General features: G+C 33.6%; 1 protein-coding gene across 11 annotated transcripts in view; it reads right to left on the bottom strand.

Moving 5' to 3' along the window:
• The window catches only part of LOC126851325 (casein kinase I), a 37,648-nt gene that overhangs the window by 3,566 nt on the left and 20,351 nt on the right, over positions 1-13,731 (bottom strand). Inside the window, exons 2-11 of one of the 11 annotated variants that reach the window (XM_050595183.1) lie at positions 11,711-11,751; positions 11,544-11,613; positions 10,243-10,409; positions 9,671-9,905; positions 9,099-9,424; positions 8,317-8,391; positions 7,663-7,743; positions 6,402-6,527; positions 5,270-5,376; positions 268-3,817 (exon numbers count right to left, since the gene is read on the bottom strand). In XM_050595183.1, coding sequence (XP_050451140.1) covers positions 3,766-3,817; positions 5,270-5,376; positions 6,402-6,527; positions 7,663-7,743; positions 8,317-8,391; positions 9,099-9,424; positions 9,671-9,905; positions 10,243-10,409; positions 11,544-11,613; positions 11,711-11,751 — 1,280 coding nt within the window. In that variant the 3' untranslated portion in view covers positions 268-3,765. Of the gene's footprint in view, positions 1-267; positions 3,836-4,417; positions 4,929-5,255; positions 5,377-6,401; positions 6,528-7,236; positions 7,309-7,662; positions 7,744-8,316; positions 8,392-9,098; positions 9,425-9,670; positions 9,906-10,242; positions 10,410-11,543; positions 11,614-11,710; positions 11,752-13,731 lie in introns of those variants that run through there. The other 10 variants (XM_050595181.1, XM_050595175.1, XM_050595172.1 and 7 more) reach the window with 10 other exon arrangements.

Here is a 13,731-nt window from a genome sequence, read left to right as displayed (position 1 = left end):
TAAAAAGTCCGACGAAAGTATTCTTCTTTGAAAAATTCAAAAGAAATAGATTCGTTTGCAGATTTCTAATTTTTTTTTATTTTATTTTTTAAAAGAAGAAAATTTAATATCGAAGTATAATAGTTCGCATATATTTCAGATGCATCCAAACATTTTGAAAAATATTATACAAGTTATGAAATTTTTTTTCCATTAAAAAATGAATTAAACCAAAAGAATTTTGTTTAAAACCGAATTAAAATTATAGATAGTTCAATCCTTACTTACTCGTTTAATCGATACGGTTGACAGGATCCTTTTGCTCTTCCATAATATTCCAATCTATATTTTTGGCTCATTTATCTCTTGGTCGCTTAAATGTTTCAATGTCGCGAAATTCAATGCGCATTAATAGAAAATCGCACGTCTCACTCCATATGAATCTCTGCAAATGCCTCGCAACGTAAAGCTTTTCTTGTTACATTATACGGGGAGAATAATGATTAAATATGTTCATAGCAGAGAGCTCTTGTTACAATGAATCTTTGCATTATTGTATATTATCCGATTTTGCGTCTTTGTTTCGAACAGAAATCACGTATAACATTCAGATTTTATTATCAATTCCGACGTAAGTCTTGAAGAAATCGAAACAGAATCTAGCGCAAACAGTTACTTCTCTTTCTTCTCTCACTTCTCGTTATATTCTTTTTGATAATCGCCTCGAAAATGCATGGAAACAAGAACTATCCTCGAATGTCGCACTCTCTTCTCAGAGGATAATCTATATAGAAAAAAAAACCGGTTGTTTTATTTATCTTTTTTCGTTTTCCCTCTTTTTTTTTAATCGGTGATGAAAAAAACAAATCGACTGCCACGAGTGTCACGTAATTTCAACTTGTTCTTCTCGCACATTTACATTTTAATAAACTTTCATTATATATGCTATAAAGTCTACCGACAGAAAAACCTTATTTCATCGATATGTTATGTAAAATGTAATTGTTTCAATCGCGCAGGGTAAGTCACTCTCTCTTATGATAATTTCGTCTTTGAAAGGCATGAAACCGAAATTTTTTATATTGCTTGGAAAATGTGCGAATTTTCTGTTTCGGTGTATTTAAAATAATTATGCAGGCGAATGGAAAAATTACTTAAAAAACATGCAAACGATATTGTGATATAAAAAAATATTCAAAGATATTTTGCGTTTCGTTTAAGAAATAAATATTAGTCATATAGCATGAATTTTTATTGCATATCAATCATAATCCGTGATTGTGATTGATATGCGGAGTGGAACTGACGATGACGTGGTTGGTAGAATTATCGTACATATACGATCCTCGTATAGAAAAAACAGGCAGTCTAGATGTCAAAGTAACCATTTCAACAATTAACACGCATTCAGATAATTCTGTACATATCGGATGTTATGATTGATAATGTTTATTAATAATAAATTCTAATGCTCTATTCTTTCGTATTTTCTACAATATATAACTCAAAATTAAAATTACAAAATCTGTTTGTAGATACAAAATCATACATTATAAATATTCCAATATATATTAAAATTATTTCTTGATAGATAGAATTAAAAAAAAGAATCCGAAATCAAAAGATACGTAATATAAAATCAGGCATGTAAATTTTCGCTTTATAAGGTGGGCACACTACACATTCTCCCTATTCATAGAGACGCGAAAGCGAGAATACTTATTCACAATTATTCGATATTTTAATCCCATTCCTGAATCCCTTAAACGCGATCGTCGTTTTTTAGTTTCATGCCTTTCAGAGAATTATAGTCAGATTTCGCGACAATCGAAATCTTTCGATTACAATAAATTTGGGATAATACACTACGCTCGTTTATCCTGCGAGGCTGTGAATATACAATGAGATCTGTGATAATTTCAATTCGTTATAATTCACAGTATATATGCGATCGCCAACGTGGCCGTCCGTCGCACAACGTGACATTATTAAAAAGCGTCCCTGTGATACATGAAGAAATCGTAGGCACAAACAAGTGTTCTCTCAACATCGGTACGTCAATTCCTTTTTACTTTTATGTAATCCTCCATTCGTTGGTTCACCGGTACCGACGACCGGCCGACGACGATCATTCTCAGTCAACAGTAACATGTCAATATGTTGATGACATCGATAGTAATGTAATTGATAAACATGAGTGCAGACAATAGAAATAATAATGATGATGAAAATGGAAACGATGATGATCATGACTAACAATGATAATGAGAATGAGAAATACGATCAACGTAATAATTAGAGATTAATAATAATAATAATAATAATAATAATAATAATAATAATGAAATAAAATAATATATAATAATAAAGAATAATCATTATAATAATAGTAATCATACTGCTAATAGTAGTAATAGTAGCAATAGTAAGTAGTAATAGTAGTGGGCAGCAACAAGATGAAATGTAATCATGACAATAGTAGCAATAATAATAACACGAGGTCACTTTTCTTGGCTAAACGAGAGGATTTATTCAGTAAGTAGGTAAGTGGATTCGCCAACGTCTCTTGACTTCTATCAGTAGCTCAAGGCCACTAAGAATATTCATCGACTCATTTGCTATGATAAGAGCAGAGAAAAAATGAATCAAACGAAATGCACATGCAAAATGCATGCAACATGCATCGAAAAATATGGATGCCGATAGCTGGTGAATTTGTCATTAATTTTACTTTAATTTAGTTTAAATTTAAAAAAATGCATCTAAGCACCCAACAATCAAATTTATTGGCTTAAGGAACGAGAAGTCAGTCACATCTTGCCGGATAAATATATCAAAATTTGTTTCAATTTTATGTTTTGTGAATTTTCACACTGCAGTGCATTATGAAAAAAAAAGAAAGAAAGAAAAATACAAAGAAAAATGCATTCTGTCATATTAATTATTGGTCTTAATAATTAGAAACCAATAATTAAATTTTCTCTAAAAATTCCATATTTGCGCGTGTCACAGAATACATTTACTTTGTCCAAGTGTATTCTTATACATATGTTTGTACAACGTATAAAATAAATAAAAGAGAGAGTTTTTAAAGCGGATCCGATAATTTCCGCAAAGATTCAACGAAGAAACATGTTATCAAGTTCTTCACGGATCGGCCGCGCTTTCTTTGCAATTATTGCAGCAGACATAGCTAAAAACAATTCTAATCGCAGTGATAACGCGAAAATACTACAGAATTTCGATTTTATTACGCTGAAAAACGGAAATTAGTTGTAGGTCGAATTGTCGTTAGCGAGTCCGCCTATTTATCGAAAAGATCACAGCTCGATTGGCCACAGAAAAAGTAGCTTTATTCTCTCGACCGAGTCGCGCAATTGTCCAATTAATATGATAATAGTGGCGACGGTAATAGAATAGTTGTACGATGATGGCGATGATGATGATGATGATGATAATGGTGATAGTGGTTGTTCAGTTCGACAGTGGTGGCGGTGTCGGCGTCGGCGTCATCGTGACAGTTGTGTGCAGCACCGAGTCCCGTGACGCGGATCGGCTGCCGATGCGTAGCAGAGTGACGGCCTCTCTCTCGGGATCAGCGCTGCTGGCAGTATCGGCCGCTGTACCTACTGCGTTCATCATCCCCGCGGCCGTTCCTGCCGCGATACGTTTCCCCGTCCTCGACGTCGCAACGACGGCGTGCGCCTCGACGACCCCTCCGGCAGACTCGTCAGCACTATTACCCGCGCACTGCACCGCCCCCCCGAGACCAACGGTAACGGACAGTCATTTCTGCCTTCCACTTTTCTTCTTCTTGCGCTTGAAGAAGCAACAGCATCTGGAAATGAAGCAAACACTAATAGGACTTAGAGTCGTCCCTTTTGGCAGCGTCTCTCGTTAAGTCAACACACCGAACATGCATGGAGCCATGTAACAAGTTGAGAGAGAATGAAATTTGTCGATCTTCCAATGATACTCTTTATCCGATTGAATGTAGACATTCATACATTACATAATATCGACATTATGTCGACATACATATCAGTTTTTCATGCAGTTTGTTAGTTTAAATAGTTAATTTGAATATTTTAAATCTCAATTCTTTCTAATATGAAATGATAAAGGAAGGAAGAAAATGGAGCGAGGAAAATAGAATAAAGCATACATTTATAATTACATTGTGGCTAAATATATCAAAAAAAGATTTGATTAGTACAATACAATAACACGAGAAGATTTTGCAATTTGTTTCGATCAAATTCTGATCAAGTTATATATATATATATATATAAATAAATCAATATAATTAATGATATTTTCTCCTTGCAATATATAATAAATTATATAACCGGCGCTCTAATAGTATTAATAAGGAGAAATGTTTCACATTAAATTATGTAACAAAAATATATTTTTTTTGACGTACAAAAAAAGTGCTTATTTTGTTTTGCGATAATAATTATCTCTACATTAATGAATCTTACATCTTGCCTATTAAATCTCGCGAAAACTGTAAGCGTGATTTATTAGAAATGTAAAACGAAACGCAAATGCTACAAAATACTATATATACACACACTATAAATATACTACAGAATAATAACCACAATATTTTATGATATTCTAAATAGCATTACATCAAAGGCATATTTGATTGTATTTTGAAACTTTATATTTTGATATCGTTCACGGCACTAATCTTGTGTCTAGCCTAATATAATAAGATTTCTACAATAAATACAAGTATCTATTATTATGTGTGAAATATTTAACGAATATGATATTTTCTTCTTATATTGTAAAACAAAAAATCTTGGATTGCCCAGTTGAATTGATGTAACAAACCTAGTTCAGGAATGAGGGTGGGATAGGTGCTGGAAATGTACGCTTGGAAAGATCGAAACAACAACTTTCCACATCGGGAACAACGTTTTAGTCGAGTTACTTGTCTGAAAATAATATCACATGCGCAGTTTGAATATCGGCTTCTTTATAAAATACACACACACACACACACACACACACACACACACACACACACACACACAATTCATATACATATAATCACGTCTTTTAATTTTTATTTCAATACGAGAGATTTCTAGTCGGTGCAAGTAAATTATTCTAATAAAATTTAAGAGAGATTGCACGCACACACACATATAAAAAAAATACATGCATATAGACAAAATCTATCAAACATATTGCATATTCTTATCCATTTCGTAAATTTGAACTTGGAGCAACAAAGAGAAAAAAACGAATTGTGATGAAACAAACTGCTACTAACTTGGTTTCGTCGATCATGTCCACTTCTTGAGGTGCTGTGATTGGTGTATTGGAGTGACCAGCGGTCGGATCATCATTGGCTAGCTCTCCATTAGTCGACGACACCACCTGCGTGCAACGTTGTACTGCGTTATTGCAAATCAATATGAAAATAAATATACGAGTTTTCAACATTAAAGGATTCAACAGATTTATCTAGATGGATATATTTTTCATATTTCCGATATTGTTGGACGTGAAAATTAGGGAAATACTTTCTTTTGCTTACTACTTGTTGAATTTTCAGAAAGACTACGCAGGAGTAATATACATAAAAAAAAAAATCAATTTATTCAAAAGTCTACTTCTGCACATAAGTTACACAAAGATTCAAATAAAATCTGATAAGAGGATGTATGAGAATTTAACGTAAAAATAAGATTATCGCTGATATACATAGGACCCATAAAGCAGTATTCTAAATAAAAACAGAGGCGTAAGTGACAAATTCTTATTTTTCTCAAAAGTCATACGTGACGATGATGCTTCTGTTATTGCAAGTGCAGGGAAGAGACGAGTGATCGTACTAAAATACCGGATTAGTATTTCATGTCCAATCAAAGAAAGAAAGTAAAAGTGTCTCGATCACAATCGACACAAAAGACAACATGCTGCAACAAATCAAATTGCACAGACTTCTAACTGACCATAATCCAGTGGTGCTTTGTCTAGAAATAGAGCGAACAGTTTACATTTTCTGTATAGACTGTATAGACATCACATATACGTCGTCGTTTATGAGAATGAGAGACAAGAAAGATGACAGAATTAGGAGAAGGCAATGTAAATAATAATTCTTTCAATTAAATTTAATTTATCGATTCATATAGCTTTCTGATTTCTGAAGATAATATATTTTTTTGGAATCTATGAGATTTGTATAAAAGAGATTACGAAATTGCAAATTTAATATACTATTTTGCATCGCATCGTTAAAAATCATGTTTCTTTTTTCGTAAAACATAAGTGACTCGATTGTAAATAAAAAAACCAGAAAACTGCAAATAAAGTTCAAGAGGAAGGGGAAGCTTTTGGGAAATTAAAAGACGAAATGACACGAGAGAGAAGGATGGAAGATGCGCAGGTAAACTCACCTGTACAGAACCGTGCCTGTCAGCAGGTGTCAATGTACCACCGGCTCCTGATTGCTTCACAGTATCTGGCCACGTGGCTCCCACCCCCTTACCGCCCCCACCTCCCACCCCTCCACCTGTCACGTCCTGAAGGAACAAGCATGACAATTTCGTTGCGTCGCGTTATATGAATAATTCTGAAGGATTCGTAGAACAGTAGAAGAGAAAGAAAATATCGAGAGGAACGTTTGAGTGAAATTTTCTCCGAGTGTGATTTGTGACGATAAACGCGACACCTAATAGAGAGTGTTATAAGAAACAAACCTAATCCGATATTAATTTCTATATTGAAGAGATGAATATATGGTTCGCTGCTCAAGAATAGAAATACAATTATCTATAAATTCTATATTTTATATATATTATTTTATGCACTTTACTTGAATAAACTATAAGATGGAAATCTGGCTTCAACTAGTTACAAGCAAGGGCAACAATATTAAAGCACAACTGTATCAAAATTACTTCTTCATGCATGAGTTTGTATCACAGATGCAAAATCAAATATATCATTTTATAGTCCATCATCTAATCATTCTAAAAATTTACCATTGCTATTGATTCCCGTTCATCAACTATTTATTTATTAATTAATTATTTAATGCACACGAGTTCGCAGATAGTTAAGCGTCGTATGGCCTTGTTTTACGGACAGAAAAACATCAATAACACAATTACAAAACGCGGATATCTTTCCGGCTATATATTGTATCATCGTTGTCTCCTCTCTTTACTGATAAGATAAAGCATGCATAAAGAAGTCAATTCTTCGAGCGCAACCTAAAGATTGGCTTACATATTGGCCTTGCAATTCGAAGCGAACTTCATCCATCATGAGGATTACATCCTCCTCAAAATCATCGTACTCCTATAAATTGATGCCCATTTTGGATTCGTGCAGAGAGAAATGATAATGTATATAATTGCTTTTTCATAATATTGCTCTCTCTTTTCGCGAGATCTGGCCATTTAATATTATTAAAAACGCTCCCCTGAATGTTTTCGAAATTCGTTCCATTTGAATGATTTTTCTCCTCAAAATAAACAGTCTGAATCAAGGTCGTTGTTAAAATTCTGTCTTTGATCTTTTCGCTAATAAGGCGTGTATCCATGCGGTTAACTCGAATAACAAATAGACAGGCTACACGTCCATGCTTTGGTTTTTATTATTTTTTTTTAAGAGAGAGAGAGAAAAGAAACGCAAAGAAAACGTAAGCAATACCTTATAAGCGGCGGGATGCCGATCACGATTTGGCGATACAACGATCTCCTGGCCGGTTTGAAGGGATCCGACGGGCGTGGACTGTAATAAGAGAAAACGTTTACTTTATATATACATACATATATGTATATACGGGATGAAAGTCTGTAGCGAACGACATTATTATACACATTCTACATATTTCACATTGTATATAGATAACATACTTGAAGCTCTGAAAAGCGGACAGACAGACTTATTGATGGGGACTGTGCACTTTAATTTATGCTTAATAGAAGATCTGTGACATCATAATGCGTTAAATCCATATTTAAATAAAACCAATCGGCTCTGAAAATTCTCTCTTTCTTTCTCTCTCCCTCTCTCTTTCTCTGTAGTAACAATCATTTACGATATTATAATAACGAAACAACGTGCTCTTTGTTATATATATAAAGAATAATATATATATATATATATATATATATATATATATATATATATATACACACAATAAAATATAAAAAATGAAATATATGTAAATATAAAAAATATGTAAATAAAAATATATAAATTATTTTAAATAAGCGATTATATTGCAATATGCGGAAATATCAAAGCTTAATTATATGGGGCCGCGATTTGGCGAGAGACATTATTCGAGTCACCACCAACCTTGTCGGATTTGGTTCTGCCAATGTGCGAGGGGGCCGCCATCCGCAGCGCTCTCATTTGTTCAAAGTTGCTTGGCTAGAGATAGTGCATTGAGGGAGAGGGCAGCATGCAAACGTTAAGAATCAGATGTGAATCTGCTTGCCGGTATCGTGATGCTCTTTGCAGCGGGTGGTCTGTTAGAAAATTGGCGGGACAAGTCACTTACCCAATTATATCGGAGTTTTTCTCCGACAAATCGTCAAAAAATTTCATTTAAATTATTAACAAAACTATAATCAACAAGAAAACGAGCCAATGAAAAATTAGTATAACTTTGATTTAGAAAGTAAAAAGAAACATTGACTGTCCAAAAAAAAAAAAAAAAAAAAAAAAAAAAAATTGAAAATACTAATGATATCGTAGAAGATAACATGTTTTCTGCGATATCCATTTCAAAAATTAAAATAACATTTTAATGGCAAGATTTGCTAATTACATAAGACTAATCACAAGCAAATATGACGCAAATGATAAAATTTTCGTTTTTACATTATTAGAAGGAAAATATGATTGATAATGCACCAAGATCACAGTTATCGATTCGTACTTTCTTATTGGGACAGCGACTGTTATCATCGTCTCTCCCTTACGTAACAAACAAGTTAACATGCATACATTGACGTCACTCTTTTTTCGTGTACAAAATAAAAGCGATGCGAAAACGTGACATTCGCCGAAGTTTTACCAAAGCTCTTTGCATAACATTGATCCCGTGAAAAGGAATAAAGATCGGGATCATCAACACGTACCATTGTCTTGCCGGTCCAATCAAATTCGCCGTCATTGACGAAACCACGTCTCTCATATAAATCGTGGAAGAGCTTCCTCAAGTACTCGTAATCCGGCGTTTCGAAGAAGTCCAGCCTGCGTACGTAACGCAGATATGTGGCCATCTCCTCGGGATGGCCATCGCAGAGCACCTCTATTGGCGTTGCTCGTTTCGTGTCACCAATCTTCTGATATCGTTCTTTCAGTGTATCGGCCTTTAGCCCTTGCCACGGCAGGCTGCCACGTAGGAAGTACATGAACATGTGACCCAGTGCCTCCAGATCGTCTCTTCTGCTTTGCTCTAGTCATCATAATTATAACGTGAAAAATTATATATCTTTTGACTATAAAAAATTTTTTTTAGAGAATAGACGCATTCTGACATTAATTTATGTCCAATATCTATTAAGAATGTAACAGTTTCAACACTCGCCGCACTTTCTCGCGAGCCACCTCGCATAGTGATGGTTTAGCGCGTGGTGATTTGTCATGCACCGTATACGCACATATACACACACACGACGAAACAAAAGTAAACGTCCGTTACCTTTGCCAAGATGCGTGTTAATGCTCATATAACGCGCTGTGCCGGTGAGACTCTTGTGTTCCCGATACGGTATATGCTTGTTCGTCTCCAGGTCTATGTACTCTTTGGCTAGTCCAAAATCAATTATGTGAATAATCTTATCCCGCTTCGTAGTGGATCGTCCTATCAGAAAATTTTCCGGCTTGATATCGCGGTATATCAAATGCCGACTATGAACGTATTCTATCCTATGGAGCTGAAAAAAAAGAATAATTATTTGAATATAAAAGTCAGCCTTATTTCATCAACGAAATCAGAGATCATTTTCATGATGCAATTTATCATTATAACAGTTTATAATTTTATTTTTATTTCTTCTTTTAAACATTTTTATTTAATATTTCAACCATAAGATCTCAAACGAATCTCTCGAATAAATTCCAAGTGAACAAAGGAAAATTTGAAGAGAAATGGCAGACTATTAAAGTTTGCGAGATTCGCTGTACCATCTGACGTGTTTGAGGTCGACTTTCGAAGTGCGATGTTTGATGGTCAGTTTTGCGGACTTAAAATGTTATAGTAATGCGACTTACGAGTTGTGTGGCAATGTTGAGAACGGTCTTGAGGGTGAACCTTCTCCCGCAGAGGTCGAAAAGGTCTTCGAGGCTGGGTCCGAGAAGCTCCATCACCAGGGCGTTGTACTTCCCACACGGGCCGAAATAGTACACCTCCGGTATACCCTCTATATGTGTGTTATGAACTATACCGATCGACAAAAATGGATCACACCCCAGATCACCCCCAATAAACATGATATTATACCGATGGACGTAGCACGCAACGAAACACAAAACGAGCACAATTTATAATTCTACGACGGCGAAAGATCTCGTTAACAAAAACAATATATATGCCTGAAAACGTTCGAAATTTCCGATTAATTTGTCCTCGAGAATGTAAGTACACAGAATAAATTTCATATATTTGCATTAATGTGTATCATGATATTTTACAAATGTTTTTTCAACCAGCTTTACACAACTTTTAACTCTGAATTTAATATAATTTTATATCTTAAAATTGAGATATGTAATAGTGATTTTTTAGACAGATAGTTCGAAACGAAATGTTTTTTTCATAAATTAAAGAGAAAACAAATAATTGGAAATAACGTTAGGCCGACGAGAAATATTGTCGCGTTTTAAAATGCGTGTTTCTACATATTTATTAAAATTGAAAATTATAAAATTGCGATAAATGATGACCTCGACACATTCGATAAGCAAAAATTGATTCAAAAAATTAACCAAAAAAAACTTTTACTAAAAATTAATGCACTTGAATGCGGAACATGAAAATGCAATAATATTTTATTTCTTTGGACATAATGCATGATATACATGTTTGATATAATCTCAATTCGTGACGCTAATTGCGTCGAACTTTAGCCAAGTATACAAAAATTACAAATGCATGATTATTTCGCGTAAGATTTTGCTGACTTGAATTGTATAAAAGTTGAAGTAAATTATCAACATATCTCGTGTCAAACTGTGTATAATATTATAAGAATATTTTTTTCAAATCAATTTTCAATCAAGTTAAAGAGTTAATGGCACTAAAGTATCGAGTGAGTGTTATCGATTTATCTTACGCGCGTCGTAGAATTAATAATCTCTATCACTTCTTTATAAATATTTTTAATATATATACGTATATATATTTGATTTATTTATTTATTTTAGCTTCTGCTCTCTCAATTTGACAGTTTGAGACATTTTTTATGATTTTAATATATCTATCGAGTTTTCTTATTTGATTTCTTTCTCGTTACATATTCAAATATAATAATATAATAATATATACAATATAATAGCATAAAAGTGACACTCACCATGTGTACCTAATAATTTGTAAAACCTATATTCTAAATGTAGCTGTGGTGCCTTTGACTTCATTGGTTCCTACAGCAACAAAACGAAGGGCCCGTTAGCGTAAAAATTCATAAAGTTTTTCACCAAGTATTGCAATTATATAAAAATGCCTGTGGCTTTCACTCACCATTTTAATTGCTACGTGCTCATTATTGTACAGGTTCTTCCCTGAAAATAGAAAGAAAAAGACTTGGGTAAGAATGAGACTGTTAGTGCAAAAAAATACACACATTATATATATATATATATATATATATATATATCAGCAATATATATATATATATATATATATATACTGCTGAGAAATTTTGATACGCAAATTATTGCGTGTCAAAATTCTGGTTCTAATTGCTTTTCTGATATAACTGATTCAATGCGTAATGGTTGTGCCATTGCACACGAGACATGTGATGTTTCATGGATATTATGCCTCGATGACAATATGATTGCGCGATAATTAAATATCGTGCGATGGCTCGCGCTTGGTACTGATTGCAGCCAACATGAGAAAATTAGATTGCCGAGATCGCTGTGGTACACGCGGTCACCGTAGAATTATGGTCGTCGATCATTAATCGCTTATGCAAACTTATCGGGAACCATTTAATATAATCGCGTAATATATAAACAATTAATCCGATAAAATGCGTTACTTCGATATCGAATTGCAATAAAACATTGATTGGTGAGAGTAAAATATTACATGTATATATATACACACATTTATTATATATATATTTGTAATTTTTACTCTTAAATATATCAATATATAACAATATATAACAATCAAGTACCTTTTTGGAAGATAATGTCCAATATTATAGGAACACATGATTTTACATGAAATTATAAAAAATATTTTTGTATCATATTAATTATTAAACTACCGATAAAACTGTTTAAAAACTATAAATCTGAATAAAGTATTTTAAATATTAAATGGACATTTATGATATAACATATCTATCTTAAATCCAATAATAATAATAATAATAACAATAACGAGAATAATTTCTTCACTAATCGTCTTTTCTGCATTGTTGATATTTAGGATTGCAACATCAATAATGTGTATCATCTTTGCCCGCTTATCAATCAGCATTATGTCCGATTTCAATGAGAATAATAATAATAAAGAAATAATAACAAAGAAATAAAGATATGAAAAATCTTCAGCATTTTCTATATTACAGATTTTTGAATGTTTATAGTAAATCATGTACAATATTTAATACTAAATTTTGTCAACAAAAATTGTAAACATATGCATAAACATATGTCTCATAATCGCACGTGACTTATGGAAAGATGAAGCAACCGGTTTTGCTTGAACATTATAGAAGCCGCAAAAACCTAAGGCGCAAAATTCAATTTTGTTAGAATACAATTTTGTTTGCAAAGGCTTCATCGCGATATGTTGCGAATCTAATAAACACAACGCGTGAGCACCAACAATAAGTAGTTTCCCATTTCACAAATAAGAATACAAATGTCAAAGAAATAACGGGTTATAAAATTGTGCTGTATGCAATATTATTTGAGCAATAGACTAAGGAAATTGAAATGTAAAGATAATAAATAGTAAAAATAAAAAAAATATATATAAAAAATTGTAAAATAAGGATGACAAAGAAGTCGAGAAGACAAATCTTATTTATTGTATAATAATATAATTTATGGAAATCTTTTCTCTTTTCTATCCTTGCAATTTACCTAACGAGAATCGAGAGTTTTATTCCTTAAAATTAATGCGCGTCACACACGTGAGCACACACTTGCATCTTTTTATAAATATAAGCGAACGTGTATAGCTTTTCCTTCGTAATCGCATCCAAATAACATTATAAACTGACGTGCGAGGATAATATCACGCGTCGTTGACGCCTCACTCGATGTTCGTGTAAGAAAAATGAAGCATTCGTCGAGGCCCCCCTCGCGCTAGTCGCTCGACGAAAGCACATTCCTGCGGCCGCTTGTATGTGCACCTACCTGCGGAGACATAAAGGATGCGGGCCGGAACGCACGAACGAACGAACAAAACTCTTCGTCAGAAGCGAAGGTCAATGACTCTTGCGCGCGCCCGCGCTCGAGCGCTCGTTCCGCAATTAGCGGTTCGATATCTTTCGCGATAATTAGCGCGACGCCGCG

Source organism: Cataglyphis hispanica, chromosome 8 (assembly GCF_021464435.1).
Source record: "Cataglyphis hispanica isolate Lineage 1 chromosome 8, ULB_Chis1_1.0, whole genome shotgun sequence".
NCBI classification, from domain to species: domain Eukaryota; kingdom Metazoa; phylum Arthropoda; class Insecta; order Hymenoptera; family Formicidae; genus Cataglyphis; species Cataglyphis hispanica.
The sequence above is the reverse complement of the archived record's forward strand: the minus strand, read 5'-3'. Positions and strand labels throughout refer to the sequence as shown.